The sequence below is a fragment of the Nanorana parkeri genome, unplaced genomic scaffold (genome assembly GCF_000935625.1).
Source record: "Nanorana parkeri isolate BGI_ZX_2015 unplaced genomic scaffold, ASM93562v1 scaffold751, whole genome shotgun sequence".
In the NCBI taxonomy this organism is placed as follows: Eukaryota; Metazoa; Chordata; class Amphibia; order Anura; family Dicroglossidae; genus Nanorana; species Nanorana parkeri.
In genome coordinates, this window is record NW_017307019.1 from 475,889 (window position 1) to 496,357 (window position 20,469).

At 40.2% G+C, this 20,469-nt stretch overlaps 1 protein-coding gene across 1 annotated transcript in view; it reads left to right on the forward strand.

Annotated features, from left to right (window-relative positions):
- LOC108793483 (calcium/calmodulin-dependent protein kinase type IV-like) overlaps positions 1 to 9,280 on the forward strand; it is a 77,096-nt gene extending 67,816 nt beyond the window's left edge. Inside the window, exons 11-12 of the mRNA XM_018564441.1 lie at positions 3,269 to 3,421; positions 9,053 to 9,280. Coding sequence (XP_018419943.1) covers positions 3,269 to 3,421; positions 9,053 to 9,280 — 381 coding nt within the window. The remainder of the gene's footprint in view (positions 1 to 3,268; positions 3,422 to 9,052) is intronic.
- The last annotated feature ends 11,189 nt before the right edge of the window (positions 9,281 to 20,469 follow it).

The following is a 20,469-nucleotide window of genomic DNA, read 5'->3' on the forward strand; positions in this document are numbered from 1 at the left end:
TACGCGCAGTGCCAAGACCCAATCCGGACAGACAGCGCGAGTTGAGGGAGCTTAACAAGTGGCTCCGGAGCTGGTGTCAGAAGGAGGGATTTTATTTCCTGGAGAACTGGGCTGACTTCGCAGTCGGCTACCGGCTCTACAGCCGAGACGGGCTGCACCTTAATGGGGGAGGTGCAGCATTTCTGGGGGGAAAATGGTAGAAAGACTGGAGGAGCTTTTAAACTAGGAAATGGGGTGGTGGGCTTAAAAATAAAATTACTTAAATCGAATGGAGATAAATTAATCTTAGATAAAAAGAATAATAATACAGAAAGAAGTAATAGAGGAATAGATAGTGGGCTCACTCCACTCAACACAGTTAAAGTAATCACCGAGGTTAAAATAGTAGAAACAGTCAATGTAGCAAATACGTTGTCAGAAGTGAATAAAATCAGAAACGAACAACCTACGTCAAGGCCAAACAATAAAACTAGTGGGGAACAAGTAGGATATAAACTTTTGTCCCATAACAAGACAGGAATTAAATGTATGTACACCAACGCTAGAAGTCTAGCAAATAAATTAGAAGAGCTTGAAATTATGATACTCGAAGAGGACTTCGATATAGTGGGTATATCGGAAACCTGGATAGACGGCACACATGATTGGGCTACTAATATAGAGGGGTATTACCTGTTCAGGAGGGACAGATGGGGAGAAGGGGGGGGGTTGCATTTACGTTAAAAACTATCTAATTATACATATAAGGGACGATATCACGTCAAACAGTGGAGAAGATGTGGAGACCTTATGGCTAGAGCTAGATATGGCAGACCCTAGCCGTAAACTTATTGTGGGTATTTGCTATAAACCTCCGAATATAGGGGAGGAGGGGGAAGCAAATCTACACTCTAAAATAGAAATAGCTGGGAGGGAAATGTAGTCGTGATGGGCGACTTCAATTGGGCTAATGGTACCTCAGGATCGACAAAGGCGGGCCGATTTCTAAACTTGTTGCGAGACAATTTCTTGGAACAGATGGTGAAGGTTCCAACTAGGAAAAATGCCATCCTAGATTTAATAATTACTAATAATGGGGAATTAATTGAAGATATTGTAATTGGTGAGACACTGGGTAATAGTGATCACAATGTGATTACTTTCAATATTAAATACAGGAAAGGAAAGAGGGTGGGACGGACAAGAACCCTTAATTTCAGAAGGGCCAACTTCGATAAGTTGCGCAAACTAGTGGGGGAAATAAAATGGGAAACCTCATTTCACAACCTAAACTCAGACCAAATGTGGGACTGTTTCGGGAACACATTACATATTGCTATTTCAAAGTGTATACCATTGGGTAACAAAAACAAAAGATCAAAGACTAAACCTATATGGCTAAATAAAACTGTAAAACTACATAGGCCCAATAAAGGACAAAAACGGGAAGTTACTCACAAGTGACAAGGAGAGGGCCGAGGCGCTGAACAATTTTTTCTCCTCAGTATACACTCAGGAGGGAAATGGGTTCGACGTACGCGATAAAACATAGTTCAACCGATAATATACCGCAATGGTTGACGGAAAGCGGGATAGAACAAAGACTTGAAATGCTCAATGCAAATAAAGCAGTGGGACCAGATAACCTTCACCCCAAGGTACTTAGGGAACTATGCCAGGTTATAACAAGACCATTATTCCTAATTTTTAAGGAATCCTTAGTGACTGGTAGGGTACCATGTGATTGGCGGAGGGCTACGGTAGTTCCAATATTCAAAAAGGGGGCTAGATGCCAACCAGGGAACTATAGGCCGGTCAGTCTAACATCGGTAGTTTGTAAACTGTTAGAAGGTATAATTAAGGACTATTTGGTAAAATTTGTTAAGGATAAGGGCATAGTTAATGACAATCAGCATGGGTTCAGGAAAGACCGTTCCTGCCTGATTTACTTGCTAACTTTTTATGAGGGGGTAAGCAGAGATATGGATGGAGGGAAGCCGGTAGATGTGGTATACCTGGATTTCTCAAAGGCATTTGATACGGTACCACACAAGCGCTTACTTCACAAGCTGAGGGCTATGGGCATAGATGAGGTGGTGTGTACGTGGATAGAGAACTGGCTACGGGAACGTGTCCAGAGAGTATCTGTAAATGGCACCTTTTCGGACTGGGCTAGTGTAATGAGCGGTGTGCCTCAAGGATCTGTGCTGGGTCCGATACTGTTCAACCTATTCATTAATGATATCGGGGAGGGAATAAATAGCCATGTTTCCGTGTTTGCAGACGATACAAAAATAGGGAGGGTACTAGAAACGGATCGTGACAATATAACATTGCAGGAGGACCTGGATAAAATAGGGGAGTGGGCAATACTATGGCAGATGAGGTTTAATGTCGATAAATGCAAAGTAATGTACTTTGGACATAAAAATAAACAAATAGGCTATACAATCATGGGTATGCCGCTAGGGAAGTCAGAAATAGAAAAAGATTTGGGGGTCATTGTAGACCACAAACTGAATGGTAGCTTGCAGTGCCAGGCTGCGGTAAACAAAGCTAGCAGGGTCTTGGCCTGTATTAAGAAGGGGATGTATTGCAGGGACAAGTCTATAATTGTGCCTCTAATATAGATCGTTGGTTCGGCCCCATCTGTAGTGCGCGGTCCAGTTTTGGTCGGCTGTACTGAGAAGGGATGTCCTTGAACTGGAGAGAGTCCAGCGGAGGGCAACCAAACTAATTAGGGGAATGGAGGACCAGAGCTATGAGACAAGGCTTCTGAACTTAAACATGTTTACGCTGGAATTAAGGAGATTAAGGGGGGATATGATTTTCATGTACAAGATGTTCAATGGTGACAGCAACATTGGCAACAAACTGTTTGAGATTAACTCCATTACAAAGACTAGAGGCCACCGCCTAAAGTTGGTGGAGAAAAAATTCCAGCACAATGGGCGAAGAGGGTTCTTTACAGTAAGAGCGGTTAAGGTCTGGAACTCACTGCCACCGGCAGTGATTTCAGCCAAGAGTGTAGATTTGTTCAAGAAACTTTTGGACAATTTCTTGAGGGACCGTAATATCCAGGGATAACAGTATCCCTAAGAATGAGATGATGCGTGGACCTATATGGATTGGACTTGATGGACGTATGTCTTTATTCAACCCCAAATACTATGTAACTATGTAAGACACCAAAGCAAAAATACCAATGTAAAAGCAAATTTGCAAGTAGGCTTAGCAGAGTATATATTGCTCATATTCTTTAAGCTTTACAAACACATTTTAATTGCAGGTGAAGAAGCTGATTGTGCTGGATCCACAGAAAAGACTAACAGTTTCTCAGGCTTTGCAGCATCCCTGGGTAACCGGAAGAGCTGCTAAGTTTTCTCATATGGATCAAACACAAAAGAAACTTCAGGAATTTAATGCAAAGCGCAAGCTTAAGGTAAGATGTGCACCACTCAGTAAACACACCAACTGCTTAAAGATATGTTTAAACAGCATCTTTAAAAATTGTATCCAAACCCCAAAATGTTATACATTGCCGCTTACCAATCCTTAGCTGTGGTGGGTACATTATTTTTGTTCTTTGATGTTTTACCTTTATTTTTTACCTGGCAATCTTACAAATAACATACTTCTTGTCCCTGGGTGGGCTACACTCAAGCTTTCACTGCATGTCTATTAGGGATGGGCTCGATGTTCGAGTCAAACAACAGTTCGTGTGTTCGCCCGCCGCACAATGCATTGGAGAGCCCTGATTGGGTACATCAATGCACCTGACCACAGGTGCAAGACTTTGCCCAATCACGGTGCAGGGCTCTGTAAGAGCCATCATTGGGCAAAGCAATGATGACTTTGCCCAATCATGGCTCACAGCTCCACACTATATAAGGCTGCTTACAAGGCAGCCTTATGTAGTATGTTGCTGGAGTTAAAGATAAGAGTGTTTTTGTCAGTGTAGTGTAGTGCAGTGCAAGCTAACTGGTGACAGTGTAGTGAAGTGTCAGTGCTTTAATATAGCATTTAATGCTATATACAGTACTCTGTACTGTATATAGTATTTTCTGTGCTGTGTATTCGCTGTCTTTTTTTTGTGTGTCAGTAGCGTCAATAGTGTTTCTCCTGCGTCATCGGTGTGCCCGTTTTTTTTTTTCTTTTTAATTTTCTTTTATTTTTTTCCAGCAGCAGATTCTCTTTTGCTGCCTCATTGCTGTTCCATCTTCCCTGTCGCAGGTGTTCCCATTTTTTTTTCTTTTTAAATTTTTATGGGTTTTGTTACATTTTTTTAATAATAAACCATTGTACAACAGTTTAGAGTGCACCAAGCACCACATTCAATAAAGTATTGCACCCAAGCACCAATTTCCCATCCTGAATTCTCTAATAAAATGTTATAATAAGCCCCACATCATGTCTGAAAAGACAACAAGGAGACAGGTGCATATCATTTTTAGAGCAGGGTCTAATCCTGCACTCGTCAAGAATAAAAGGTGCCCATACACCTTTCGTCTTGCGATGGTTGTAAGGTAATTTAAACCTTCTTGGACAGGCAGATCGTACTTGCGATCATCGCAAGCCCGCCCTCCTGAGGGGCGTGCTTCCGATGACTGCAATGATGAATGGGCAGTGTGCGCCTACCGATTATCGTACGATCGCGGGATTTCCCGCCATTATCGTACGATAATCGGCAGGTGTATGGGCAACTTAACTCTGAAGGGTTACGGTGTGAAGGCACCACCAACACTAAAGGCCCAATTTTTTTTTTTTTTTTAAAAGCACCTGCTGTTACGATCATCCACCGTCTGCAAAATTTAAAATGTGTCCTCTTCATACAGGCTGCCTCCCCAAGCAGTTGTTTACAAGATTAAAGGAAAACCAATTACTGGCAATTTAAATGTCATTTCTTTCTTTATAAATGTCATTTTTGCTGCAGCAGGTTCTATACATTGTACAGATGTGCCATTCTACAGAAAGTTTAACCCTTTCGCTGCCAAGCCCTCCAAAAAAAATTTCAATTCAGCTGGCCAAGCCATTTTCCCATTGATTTGATTTTCAACTGCTGCGTTGATAGCATTTGTAAAAGACCCGCAAACAATATATTTTCTGAAAGCGCAGGCCCGGTAGAATAAAAAGATGGTGATACTAAATTTGTAGGCCGTGCGATAATTGCGCAAATGTTTCTCAAATTAATATTAAACCGATAAAAAACACTAAAATTAGTATCCGTACACAAAAAAATTTATTTGACTAAATCTGAAAGATAAAACTGTATTGAGTTAATAAATAACAAATATTTGCAAATTTGTAATTGCGCCTTTTTGTGAAATGTAAAAAAAATGAAGGTATGCAAAACTGTAAAAAAGCGACTTATGTTAAAAATTGTTCTTACGCTGTGTTGGTGTTGTGATAAAATGATACAGGCCTATATTTAATTGCAACACAAGGTGTCACAACGCACGGCAATGCGCCACAAAGCTTTGCCATGCGCTGCCAGTTAATTTAATGTTTTTTTTAAAAGAAAAAAAAATCATTACAATAATCATGCACTGTGATGCGTTCTAACAATTATGTACATGTTATGTGGGGGGAGGGAGGGGTTGTTTTTTTAATAGTTTTTTTTTGTACACATTTTATTTTTTTATTTAATTTTTTTTTTACACATTTATATATATTTTTTACTGTTGGGGGGGCTGCGGTTAAATATCTGGGGTCTAAACAGACCCCTGACATTTCCCTTTTGAAATGGAAAAAGAAATTGAGGACATAGAGTCCTCAATTTCTTTTTCTGCAGCCCCAGCACTCAATGAATGGGAAGCACTCAGTACCAAGGCTTCTCATTCATTCACAAACTAATGATAGTAAAAATATCCTATCATTAGTTTCTGAATGGGGAGGAGCCTCTGTAGTGAGTGCTAGTCCCCATTCATAAATTCTTGAATGAACAGGCTCTGATGTAGATCGGCGGGGGGGCGCCCGGTATTTTCATTAATAGCGGTCATCAGCGGCTTGTAAACCGCTGATAGCAGCTATTATTTTGAAGGGGACAGTCTGCTGAACAGTTTTGCTATAAGCTGATGGTCGCTAAATCGACCATGAGCTTATAGCAGAACTGTAAATGCCACCGACGTAAGGCATACTGAGCTGGCCAGCCGGGAACACTTTTGTTCCGCCGTATGCCTTACGTCGATGGCAGCGAAAGGGTTAAGGGGACCCCCCAGACACGATATTTAAAGGAATTTTTGATTTTTATTGTTTCACTTTAAGCAATGTTAAAATCACTGCTCCTTTAAAAACAGTATTTTTAAAAGTGTTTTTTTTCATTGATACATGTGCCCCAGGGCAGTACCCGAATCCCCATACTCCTTTTATGGCCAATAACTTGCATATAATGGGGATATTTGATTTTCTGAGTTCTGGTCCCATAGCCTTAAACTGCCTATACAGCTTACAATTATCTGGAGATTTTAGTCTGCGATTGCGTTTTTGTCAGAAAATCTGCCAGTTGATGGGAAGTGCACAACCTCAATTACTGTACAACTGGTAGATTTCTGTCTTTCAAGCAGCCTAGAAAACTTTTGCCTAGTTGGATGAAAATCAACGGGCTAGTGGCGTTGTTGTACAACAAAAATCTCAAGATGAAAACTGCACATGCGCAAACGAAAATCTGTCCTTTCGATCAATGAAAATCAGCCAGGTTGTGGTGCTGACGAACGTTAATTGCGAACTACATTGGTCTGTGCATGATGGGCTAGTTGTAAGAAAAGTGAACGAGGTGAACGTGAGATGTCAAAAAAAGTTGTACGATGGTTGTAAGGTGTATGGCCACCTTTACATTGAGTTCTAAGTTCGAGTTAGAACTTTTTTCATGTTCGAAAGTTCGAGTTAGAACCGAACTCAAGTGTGTTCAGCCCATCACTGATGTCTATTACATGGGGATTGATGGGATTAGTGCTTTACACAAGAAAGATAACATTGCTTTGACTTCCAGTCCTCTCACAGGAAGTGAAAAAGATGCTGCATTTCTGGCAAGATCAAGTTTTTTTTCTGTACTTGTTAATAACAATATTAGCCTGAAAAATTATAACTAATGGTCCACCATATTTAAGGAATGGTCAGCTGCAATATTGTTCTTGGGTTTAGATAAGTGTTCCCTACCTCCAGCATTACAGGAAGACGGAAGAGTATCTTCTTCCATTGTCTCCTGCAGCCTGCTCCACCTCCTGCCTCTGGCCTACTAATAAAGTAGGAAAATAAGGTATGTAGAGATAGTATATAAAGGGGCACTCTAAAAGGGATAACAATGTATAGGGGGAACTCTAATAGAGACAGCTGGTAATTAGTTGTCCTCATCAGGGTGCCCCCCTACATTGGTTGTCCCCATTAGAGTGCCCCCTTACATTAACTACAAAAATAAAGGGGCACTCTGATAGGGACAATTAACTTAAGGGGACACTGATGTAGACAACTATTAAACTATTAGGGGCACGCCAATGGATGCAACTAATAATTAGTTGTCCCCATCAGAATGCCCCCTTACATTATTACGAAAGTAGGGGGCACTCTGATGGGGATAACTAATTATTAGTTGCATCCATAGGAGTGCTCCCTACATTAGATGTCCCCATCACATTTATTACCAGTTTATGTGCGTGTGTGCCTGCACACCTTCAAAGTAATGTGCTGGCCCTCCACAACAATGCCAGTTTCTCATGTGGCCGCTTGAGAAAATTTTAAAAACAGTATTGTTAGCAACATCAAGGATTACCAACCAAAGAGGTTACTTGAAAGAATGGGACAAGTATATAAAAGTTTATTCAAACAATATCAATACAATATACCATCATTGTGCAACTTTCCATATTTTCATTAAAAAGCTTTGACAACGTTGTCCGCAAACATTATTCACACTCACGTTCATCCAGATGGGCCCCGCACATTGATCAAAATGGTTACAGCTGTAATTGGATAGAAAATGCATGGGTATGTTAAAGAGGTTTTCAGAGCATTGACTTTTTTGCCCTTGAAAAAATTACCTGCACTGCCCCCCCACCCCCATCTAGCCCTTGCCTCCTCAGCCTGACTGTCCCTGGCCCACCCACCCCTTTTAAACATTGGATTTCAGCTCTTTAAATCATTTAGGTTCTTGATGTTTGTGGGTATTACCTAGGGTGGTCTACATGCAAATGCAGCTTGCCTAGGAATGCCAACTCCTCCAGACTAATATCTACCGATCAAGGCATTTTGATATTTGCACGTTTGTTCTTCACACGACAAACGTGGAAAAGTAGTGCATGTAGCAAAATCTGCCTAACAAAGTAAAGTAATGCAGCCACATATAAAGATTGATAATAAAATTCTCCAGTTTTACATATACAGTGCATGTTAAGATTTATTAGCACCCAGTGAATTCATCAACTTAAATATAGCATAAGTGTGAAGCCTTATACTAGGGATGCACCGATACGATACTAGTATCAGTATCAATGCCACTACCGAGTATTTGGGCGAGGTACTAGTACTAGGAAGCTGGCTTCACTTGTTGCTAGACAACCTGGCTTCCTGACCAATTGGGAAGCTGGGAGGCGAGTCATGACGTACCACCCAGCTTCCCGATTGGCTAGGAAGCCAGCTTCACTTGTTGGTAGGCAGTCTGGCTTTCTAACCAATCAGGAAGTTGGGTGGTAAATCATGATTCGCCTCCCGGCTTCCTGATTGGCTAGGAAGCCAGCTTTGTTTGTTGCTAGACAGCCTGGCTTCCTGACCAATCCCAGGCAATCGGGAAGCCAGGCGATGGGTCATAATCCACCCCCTGACTTCCTGATAAATCGGGGCACACAGCACCGGTACGTGGTATCGGCAAGTACCAAAAAAAAAAACCTTACTCGTACTTGATACCGAAAAACTGGTATCAGTGCATCCCAACTCATACTTAATACTCATTATAGACATTATGATGTGAACTAATTAAACAATCACATAACACTCAGCTTTGTTAAAAATAGCTAATGTACAACAATATTTTTATTGAAAGTATCAAAATGATTGTATTTCTGTGGTATTTTATACTCTTCAGGCAGCCATGAAAGCTATAGTAGCGTCAAGCCGCTTAGGAAGCCACAGTCATGTTGAGAACTCAAGATGCCTACAAAGCTCAGAAGATCCACAAAAATGTAATTTTTCAGGTTCTAAAGCTGGAGAACCCCATTCACCAACTGAACAACAAGGTATCTTGCAGGACCCATCTCCTGAACCTGTACAACAAGAGCATTCTATAGGCACACTCATTGGGACTGATAGCTAACGCTATCATCATTTTGCCAGTGCAGTTTTGACACAGGTGAATACCAAGGACTTTTGTAAACCACAAATAAATCATGGGCTGATATCTGTGTGATCAAAAAGCATCAATAAATATTTATAGCCACTGATGAGCTTTGCATAGGGCTAATGAAAACTGTTATTTCCATATAAAGACAAAGCAGTTTAAAATGCAACTTCCTAAAAAACCATGGTGGCTACACCAGAAAACATTTACATTATGGGCTCTTACTGGTAATAGGGCAATTGAAATTCTAAGTGCAATAATTTCAGTTGTTATTTGTTCACAATGTCATCAAGTGGAAACTTTAGTTTAGGTTTTATGAGTGAGCTCCATTGTGCGTGTATACTTAAATTAATAGTTTAATAGTTCAAAGTTATAGTTCAATTAGTTCTGCATTTCCTTGTGTTAAGACCATGTTGTTATGCTCAGGTTTACCATCACTGTCTAAAGATTGGAGCATAAAAACCATGGTTAGCTTTATTCTAAATATATTTTACAATGTACCATATAATACTAAAATTAGTCCTAAAGTGTTGTCTACTTTTGTATTTTCTCAAAATGTACAGCGCTAGCCGTCCTTCAGAGGTGAATATAAGAAATCAGACGTTAAGATCAAGATTTGACAAGTGCTATTAAAAAATGTGTATAAATAAATCAAACATTTAGTGAAGGGGTGTATCTCAAAATACTCAATGTGAATGGTTGTGTAAACAAATAAAAGTCTCTAAAATCTTCAAATCAGACAATGTATGAATTTATCTAATAAAATGTGATAGGCTGTGAATATATGTATCATGTGTGGGTGATTCTTGTTAATAAATGGTGAATGAACAAACAATGTATAACGAATAAAATAAAATAAATTAAACTTTTATCGATATATATGTGAATAGTCCAAATCTTTTCTAGTTTTTTAAAAGTCTTTAGAAATCCATAAATGTAAGACACTTCGACAGTGCGAACTCAGTGCAATAATGTGTCCAACAAAAATCAAAAAAAACGAAGAAAAAAATGTAGAAAAAGTGCAGAGAAGATCCCCTCAAGGGAATGCACTCACCAGATCCGAAGATGTTAAACACGTTTGTTTCATCAAGGTAAGTCTGGAGCTCTGTCTTTAATTCCCATGCTCGATCAGGCTTCAGGGAAGGAAAGGTCTCCCGTTTTACCCGTGATGTTTAAACGGAGTATCCTCGTATTTTCGGGGTCCCTCCGGTGGGATATCCAATCATATAATAATCGAGATAAAACATACGCTCATAGCGTGGTAAAGCCCAGGTTTATTATAATCATACAGCATACAAGTTTAAAAAGAGCGCTAAAATGTTTAAAAAAGCCGGCGGCTTGTTTAAAAAGAGCGCTAAAATATGTTTAAAAAATGAGCGTATGTTTTATCTCGATTATTATATGATTGGATATCCCAGCGGAGGGACCCCGAAAATACGAGGATACTCCGTTTAAACATCACGGGTAAAACGGGAGACCTTTCCTTCCCTGAAGCCTGATCGAGCGTGGGAATTAAAGACGGAGCTCCAGACTTACCTTGATGAAACAAACGTGTTTAACATCTTCGGATCTGGTGAGTGCATTCCCTTGAGGGGATCTTCTCTGCACTTTTTCTACATTTTTTTGGATTTTTGTTGGACACATTATTGCACTGAATTCGCACTGTCGAAGTGTCTTACATTTATGGATTTCTAAAGACTTTTAAAAAACTAGAAAAGATTTGGACTATTCACATATATATCGATAAAAGTTTAATTAAATTTATTTTATTTAATTCGTTATACATTGTTTGTTCATTCACCATTTATTAACAAGAATCACCCACACATGATACATATATTCACAGCCTATCACATTTTATTAGATAAATTCATACATTGTCTGATTTGAAGATTTTAGAGACTTTTATTTGTTTACACAACCATTCACATTGAGTATTTTGAGATACACCCCTTCACTGAATGTTTGATTTATTTATACACATTTTTTAATAGCACTTGTCAAATCTTGATCTTAACGTCTGATTTCTTATATTCACCTCTGAAGGACGGCTAGCGCTGTACATTTTGAGAAAGTACATCCTAATAGGGGCTGAGTGCCTTTAGTTCAGCAGCTTCCCTTACCCTTCTAGAACAATTAAATTTCACATAATTTTTATCTATTTTATCTATTCAAACTTTTATTCATATTTTATCATTTTTTAGTATCCCCAATCTCCAATAGCGCAAGTTCTTGCAATTATTATATTGTTATCTACTTTTGCAGTAAAATCTAAAAAAACTCCCACTATATGTTTATGTGTTCCTATTCACACAGCTTATCTAAATATATTTTTTATCAAAAATGTTTCTTTCCTTCCTAGTTATTTAATTGGAGCGAGAATTTTGAAGAACTGCAAACTACTCTAAAAAAATTCAAAGTGAAACTGAAGAGACAAACTGGGGACAGTTTACCTCTTTAACATACAATGTAGAACCCAAGCCATTGAATCTTTAACCCTTTGTAAAGACAGACCGTGTTCAAATCTTATTTACAGATGTTATCTGCCAGGACAGACAGGGTTAATTATGGTAAACATTAACTCCCCAAACCCCTTATTTAACATTACAAAGCCAGATAAACACTAGAAATTATCAATGTGTACATGTACTGTATGTATGTGTATGTACTGTATATCAAATGTATACATATATACACACACACCACTGGATATCTCAACCAAAAAGGTTTTAGCTGACTGAAGAAATAATTATCTGCAGCATTCTAAAACCTACAGAAATCAATCCTTAGGATTTGAGTAAATCCTGAATCTAATCCTGGCTTCACTGCTCCCCTTACAACTCCCATTACTGATGTCTTTGCCATTATATATTACTGGTGTTAAATATTTTTTAAAAGATCTTACAAGATCACCATTATTGCAATTATATTTCATAAGCAGTGTATTTAGCACAAGCAGCATACTGGATCATTGTTGCTCTAATGGTAATAATGACAGATGAGTGTTCCTGTGCTTTTTTCACCCATTCATGTAAACCTGTTGAGCAGGATAATGTCCCTACAGAATAAGAAATGTATTGCTGCCCATGTCCTCACTGGAGATATTACCAATATAGGAAGTGAGGAGAAATCTTCAATGAGGGACAAAGAAAAAGTAATACAAAGCTGACTAGGTGTTCTAGCCTACCTCTATTCTACCAAAGTGATCTTATTTATGTCAAGGTCCGTGTTGGAGCTTTCCTATCACTTCACCTGTCCCAGTTATAGCATTGTTACTCGGATGGGTAGTGAGGGGAATCTCCTTTTCAGAACACCATGAAGTTTCTGAACAATTAACAACTGGTTCCAAACTCTGCAGCATTGCATACAAATGGTAAAATGTACATCTATATTATAAGATCTCAGAGGTACTGAGATTCAATCAAATAATACAGTCTTGAAAACTAATGTTGTATGCAGGACAATTGAAAGTACAGTTGCAGATATGTGTAAAATTTTGTATATGCGATTGTGCCTTGCTCTTGCACACACAATTCTGCGTATCTTAAGGACATAATACAAATTGTATTAACCCTTATATATAAGGGTCTCATGCACACATGTAAAATACTGATATCTACATAGGATTTTGACAGAAAAGCGTATGTATAATTTCTTAAGTGCTTCCGTTTATGTGTGTTTAGATGCATAAACGTCTGTAACCCTTCTTCATTCCTCTAGCTCATTTTTTAATCCTAGAGTGCTTTGTCTTCATGTATTGTTCATTTATTATTTTGGTGCCATTGTCTGTTTGCTGTCGGAGAACCTAATGCACTCCTATAGTGGGCATGAACTTAACCATAACAGATTATCTACAACTACCCGTTGGATGGTGGAGTCTGCATGGCTAAGTGCATATTCTTCTGTCTGCAATACAACTAGATGTGGAGAAACCATCCGTAGGTGTGGTGGGAAGGGCTTTATGGGTACATGGCTCAGAACGAGTGCAGTAACATGGTCAATTGTGTGGCAGTGGGTGTGGTGGTGATTTCCATCTGCAAAGGTAGGAAATCTCTTCTTTGAGGTAACCTGTAGGCCAAAAGATAAGTGTATTTGTCATCCCTGGCCTGCATTTTGTTCTCAGCAGAAAGACCTTCCAGCAACAGAAGCATTACCCAGAAGTGGATAACCCTTGGATCACTCATGTTCCGGAAAACATCATTGCCGGGTTGCATCAATATATGAAGAACCTCGATAAATGTATAGATAGATATGAAATATTTAGATAGATAGACATACATAGAGAAATCGAGGACTGTAGATACAGAGATAGAGCTCTAGATATTAGATAGATATTTATTTAGCTGGGAACTGCACAGAGAAGAGTATATGCATTCTGCCTCCTCCGACTTAGCAGGTGTTGGTAGGTTCGAAGGACAGGTCTCACTCTCCTCTCCTCCTAAGCCCAGTTGGATGTTGTTCTTTATAAATAAAAGTTACAAATATAATGAAAAGCCTTTTCCTACCTCCAGCCACTTGCTGTCTCTATAGCGTGAATGTGCCGTGACAGCAGCCACCTGTACACTTACTTGGGAGTGAGAGAAAGTTGCCAAGACACTGCAGTTGCACACAGAGGGGACATGTAACACGCATGTCCACGCTGTGTACTACTGGACGCCGACACTATCATTTATAGTATTTGAAACATTGTTTTTTTATGACATATTAATCACCATTAATATATGCAGCACTTTACATCATATTTACATTCATGTGATGCCCAGCCCTCACATAGTTTACATTCTTCAAGGGTCCACACAAACATAATAGGACTATTTTAGGCAAGAGGCGAAATAACCTACCAGCATGTCTTTGGAGTGTGGGAGGAAACCCATGCAAGCATAGGGAGAACATGCAAACTACATGCGGATAATGTTCAAAAGGGATACAGACCAAAGATCCCCATGCTACAAAACATACATGGCTTAATACTTTATTATACTGTCTCCCTTGATTCCATGGCCCTCTGAAGAAAAAACAGCTCCTGGTTGTAGGGTTGACACTTACAAGGATGGCCTGTGGCTATGACTGCACTTCTGGCAGACACATGCTCCTCCTTTAGGTCATGCCTATATTTGTCACGCAAAAGAACATCTTGTCCCTAGTCAAAGCGTCCCCTAACATTGTCAAGAATTTTATTTCAAAACACCATTAAAAACATTTCATTTTTTTTCGATTTTGTTTGCCAGTTGCTTGAGAGTGCCAGATAATGGGGAGTTTACAGTGTGTGCACAATTGTTAGGCAAGTGAGTATTTTGATCAAATCACCATTTTTATGCATATTGTCCCAACTCCAAGCTGTATAAACTTGAAGGCTTATTGGATTTAAGCATATCAGGAGATGTAGACAGCTTCTTTTCCTCAGGCAAAATGGGCCAACAAAGAGATTTAACTGACTGAAAAAAGTCAAAAATTGTAAGAAAAGTCTTTCAGAGGGATGCAGCACTCTTGAAATTGCTAAGAAATTGGGGCGTGATCACAGAACCATCAAACTTTTTGTTGCAAATAGTCAACAGGGTCGCAAGAAACGTGTTGAGAAAGAAAGACGCAAATTAACTGCCAAAGATTTGAGAAGAATCAAACGTGAAGCTACTAGGAACCCATTATCCTCCAGTGCTGTCATATTCCAGAACTGCAGCTTACCTGGAGTGTCCAGAAGTACAAGGTGTTCAGTGCTCACAAACATGGCCAAGGTAAGGAAGGCTGAAACCCAACCACCACTGAACAAGACACATATGTTGAAACATCAAGACTGGGCCAAGAAATATCTGAAGACAGATTTTTCAAAGGTTTTATGGACTGATGAGATGGGTGACTCTTGACGGACCAGATGCATAGGCCCATGGCTGGATCAGTAACGGGCATAGATCGTGCTTTTTTTTGTTTGGATGTAGCTCAGTTTGAATGGGGTCTTATGGAAAAGAAGGGGGGCTATATTGGTCACTGATTTTGTTTTTGAAAATGTCAGAATGGTTTATTTGTAAATCTTGAGTTGTTAGTTTATTATTCTCACTTTAACAGATGAAAATTAAAAAAAAGTGAGATGGGTACATTTTCGGTTTCCATTTAGTTGCATAATAATCCTGCACACTAATAGTTGCATATTAATCCTGCACATGTAGATGTTCTCCTAAGAAAGCCAAAACCTCACTTTTACTTTCTTAAATATTCAGGTTTGAGGTTTATTAACATTTTGGATTGATCGAGAGCACTGTAGTTGTTCAATAATGAAATTAATCCTCAAAAATACAACTTGCCTAATAATTGTGCACACAGTGTACTGTATAATTCAAAACAGACATTAGTGTGCATATTATGTGGAACAGTCCTAGTACCCACAAATTATGCTTTAAAGGAGAACTATGAGATGAGTGATTTCCACTCACCTCATAGTTCTAGCCGACCTGTGACAATGAGACTGTCACAGGTCGGCTCAGTAGATCGGGAGGTGAGCGAACACATACCAGGTTCGCTCACCTCTCGATACTGTATCGGCTCTCTGCCGTGACAGGGGGAGGGACCTCCCGTTACCCTAAGGAGAACTATGGGGAAAAACACTGACCCCATAGTTCTCCTTTAATTATTGTATCGCAAGCGAAAGTCTCACATACACATTTATTTCATTAATGAAATAATTAAGCTTTTTGTAAAAGCATCTTCCTTTCATTAATGAAAGAATGAAGCTGTTACATGCAAATACAGGACCGCAATTTGCGATCCCGTATATGACAGCTGAAAGTAGCAGAGAGGTAGCAGTGACTCCCCTCTCTGCTATTTGTTTTGACAGCTCGAGAGCCCAATGTTTAGATACATTTCACCAAAAAGATGCAGGGGTCTATTCACAAAGCTGCCGAAGGATCTGGCCGTAGCTTCGGCCGATCCTTCGGCTAGCTTCGGCCCCAGGACCCCTTCGGTTCAGGAGAACCGAGGGGGTGCTGTACGGGCTATTCACAATAGCCCGTACAGCAGCCGAAGGCCGCCGAGCAGCTTAGCCGCCCCGAAGGCATATGCTTCAGCTCGAAGCAGTGCTGTGGTACTTTGACGTTTATTTAGTCATGCAACGCTGCGCGGAAACAAATTTTATACCATTTGTTTGGGGACAGATAGATTTTTCTTTTTTTTTTACTATATAACAAAAAAGTTTTGAAAAAAAAACCTGTTTGCCTATGAAATGTTATTAAACATTTATTATCACACCAATTTTTTTTTTTGGGTAAAATATAAAAGACGGGGTCATGTCAGGTAAATAGACACCAAACATGTCAAGCCGTAAAATTGTGTGCGCCCGCGAAATCGCAGAAAACTAACACACCCAAAATTGGCCATAGGCGACACTTTAAAAGCTTTTAACGCTCATCAGTTTAGTGTAATCAGTGATTAATGGCCCTAAAATGATTGCTCTCATTCCGTATGTAACATGTGCAGCGCAATCATCGCTTTCGCACATATGCACACCCGACGAATGTTTGCGTGGGTATGTGGGGGGGCGGGGGACTTAAAAAATGTATTTGTGTTATTTAACATTTTTTTTATTTGTCACTATTTTTTTAAGCTTCTTTATTTTTTTTATGCTTGAATTTTTTATTTTTACACTTAACTTTATTGCCATCACATAGGATGCAAAGAAACCACCTATGTGATAGCCAATTCAAATAACAGGTTCTCTTTATGGAGACATCAGGGGTCTCCTAGACCCCTAATATCACCCCCAGGGAAGCTGGTGCAGCAGAGGTCTGCTTCACCAGCTTCTCACTGGCATCTGTTGCCGGAGAGTGACAGAGGAATGCGGAATTGATGTAATATACATCACTTCCTGCATTCGGGGATCGGAGGAGATCGTGTACAGAACTCCCTTTTATCTCCAGTAGCAGAGTCGCCGTGCCGGTTCCATCGGATCTCGGGACCGGCAGCGTTGACGGGGCGCACACCCGCAGCTACTACAAGCGCTTAAATGTAAACAGCCATCACTGGCTGTTTACATTTCTAAGTTTCCCCACCCGTGTGCGCGCTAAGCGCCGGGAGGGGCAGGACGTCTTAAAGTGACATTAAACCCTGAGATTTTTTAACATAAACCAATACTGTAATGTGTGCCTTACTGTAATCCATGGTAGTTTCCCTTTTCTTTGCTGCTCTTCCTTTTAAATCCTCATGTCTTCTCATGCTTGGGGAGAACTTCCCTTTGCAGCTCAGGGCCTCTTCCTGTAGTGCTGGCTCATGTTACAAACCTACACACAGACACCATGTATCCATTCCAGTAGGGCTGCAACAACTAATCGACATAATCGATTATTGAAAAAGTTGTCAACAGACATGGCATTCTGTTGCAAAACAGAAGTTCTGCCCAGCATGAGAACAGATACAGATTTAAAAGGAAGAGCGGCAAAGAGAAGGGAAACAGCCATGGATTACAGTAAGGCACACATTACACTATTGTTTTATGTTAAAAAATCTGAGGGTTTAATGTCACTTTAAGACGCCCTCCTGCTCCTATAAGGCTCCCGTCCAGCCGTTCAGGAACGGTCATGGACAGGAGGTGGTTAAAAGAGAACTATGGGCCAACTTTTTTGGCCATAGTTCTTTTCAGGGTCACAGGAGGACATATACTCAAGTCCTCCGGTGACCCAAAACTCTATCCTGCTATATGCTGAGAGTGCAGAACCACGCCGCGACGGATCCAGATAATACTGTCAAGTTCCCCCCCACTGGCCGATTGACAGCTAGTTTTGCTTCTCTAGAGGCAGAGCCAGCTATGCCCAACCCCTCCCCCATCCATTCCTCCACACAGTGCTGGAGAAATGGAGAGGGGAATCCCTGCAGAAAGTCAGCGATCAGTAGTTATGTGTTCACTGACTTCCTGATCAATAGAGACGTACTGTGACAGATTCAGTGTCACAGGTGGGCTTCAATTATGAGGATAAGCATTTTTCACTCACCCCATAATTCTCCTTTAAAGTTGATGAACTGCATAGCAACCAACACCTGTTGCACCCCTTGTCCCCCACTCACTTCTGCACATTCCATGCCCCCCAAAATAACCCCACCCCGCCATTCAAAACCCTTTTCTTCACCGCTCGTCCACCATCCTCCTCTGCACCCCTTGTCCACTGCTCACCTCTGCATCCCTCTCCACTGCTCACCTTTCCATCCCCATCTACAGCTTACCTCTGCACCCTCCGTCCACCACTGCTTTCAGCACCCAATGCAGGGCACATAGCCTGAGTACCCAACATGAAGATTTATTCAAAACAGGTCCGCAACCCAATAGGGCATAGAAAGAAAAACAGCCTTGAAAAACAGATTAGAAACAGTGAGTCATTTGCATTCATGTAGAACCCAGAAAACTCTCGAGTGTTTAAATAAGGTTAATAAATAGGAAAAACATCTGTTTTAGGTCTGAAGATAGTATGGTATGTCATCTGCAAGTAGTGTAGATCGCACCTTGTCTTTCTCTTTTTAATACCCGGAAATTCAGGGGTGGTTACGAAGTAACAAGAAAAGGGCTCTAAAGTGATAGCAAATGGAAGAGGAGGGTATCTTTTTGAGGTTAGATCATTGTGGATAAGAATTCGGACGAGTACACTTTCATATACATATTTACATTTTTTTTTTCTAAAAGGTGCTGTTTACATGGAAAATATGCAACTATTTTGTTTGTGGGACATACTTTAACAAAATTGACTGATTTTTTTTGTGAACAGTCCACTTCAAGCTCATGAGGAACATTTTTCCACCTTTGGGATCATTTGGATTCATTAATGTGTAAAGACCAACTCTGAGCTGGTATAAAGATGTCAGGGCACAGAGAGCCATACATGCCCATGTACAGGGCTTGAAAAATTTGACGGTGTCTTACCAGTCAGTCAAAAATGTCACCAGTCAGCATGACCGCACTATAGCCTTGCAATTTATGTTAAAAAATTTTGGGGACAGATAGAGCTTTCTTTTGTGACCCCACGGGGGGTTATTTTTTTTTTTTACTATATAATGAAAAAAGTACCATAAACGTAAAAAAAAAAAAAAAAAAAAGTTTCCCTACGTTCTGTTATAAAACATTTATTCTTACCCATATTTGTAGTAAAACATAAAATTCGGGATCCCGTCGGGTAAATAAACACAAAACATGTCAAGCCTTAAAATTGTGTGCGCCCGCAAAATTGCAAAAAACGCACATAGGCGACGATTTAAATGCTTTTACTGCTCATCAGTTTAGTGTTATCAGTGATTAATGGCTCTAAAATTATTGCTCTCACTCCGACGTTTGCAGCGATATTTAACATGTGCGGCACAATAGTCGTTTTCGCACGTAGGCGCACCCGACGCATATCTGCATGTGTATGGGGGGGGCGGGGACTTTAAAAAAAGGTTTTTTTAAAAAAAAATTTATGCTTTATTTTTTTTATGATTCCTTAATTTTTGTATTTCTTTTTTTTTTTACACACAACTTTATTGCTATTACATGGGGGGCCAAGAAGCCAATTTACATGACAGGTCCTCTTTATGGAGGACATCAGGGGTCTTCAAGACCCCTAATGTCACCTAGGGACACCCAGAGAAGCTGATGAAGCAGAGATCTGCTTTATCAGCTTCTCTAGCTGGAGAGTGACACTGAATGCAGGAAAGCTGTAGGAGGCTCAGCAGCACATGTAGGTGTTACCTAGGGCAGTCTGAGTGAAAATGCAGCCCACCTAGGAGCACCTACTCCTGCGGACTAACACATATTTGCTGAGGGCTCTTGAGAGGAGTATTGAGGCAGGGTGCTGTGATTTTTTTTGGGGGGGGAAGCTATGTACAGCCCCCTGCCAAACCTTCCCACCAGCCATAATCTCAATGGACAGTATGTATTCTGTTCTTATTGTAACTTCCTGTTGTCCCTTGTACAGCAGCACTCACATTGAAAGGGGAAGGGCCAGTTATTCATGGCATTATTGCTTTTAAAAGGCACAAGAGTAAAATCCATTGCTCTTGATAATGTAACTGAGATGACCAGATATGCCCCCTCCCATGCTCCTCAATATATGTCTGTGTGATGATGCTGAGGGTTGTGGCTGTTACTAAGCTCTGATAGCACAAGGCGCTGCAGTTCAAGGGCTGGAAGAGCATTTTTACTGCAATAAAGAGGTGCTTTA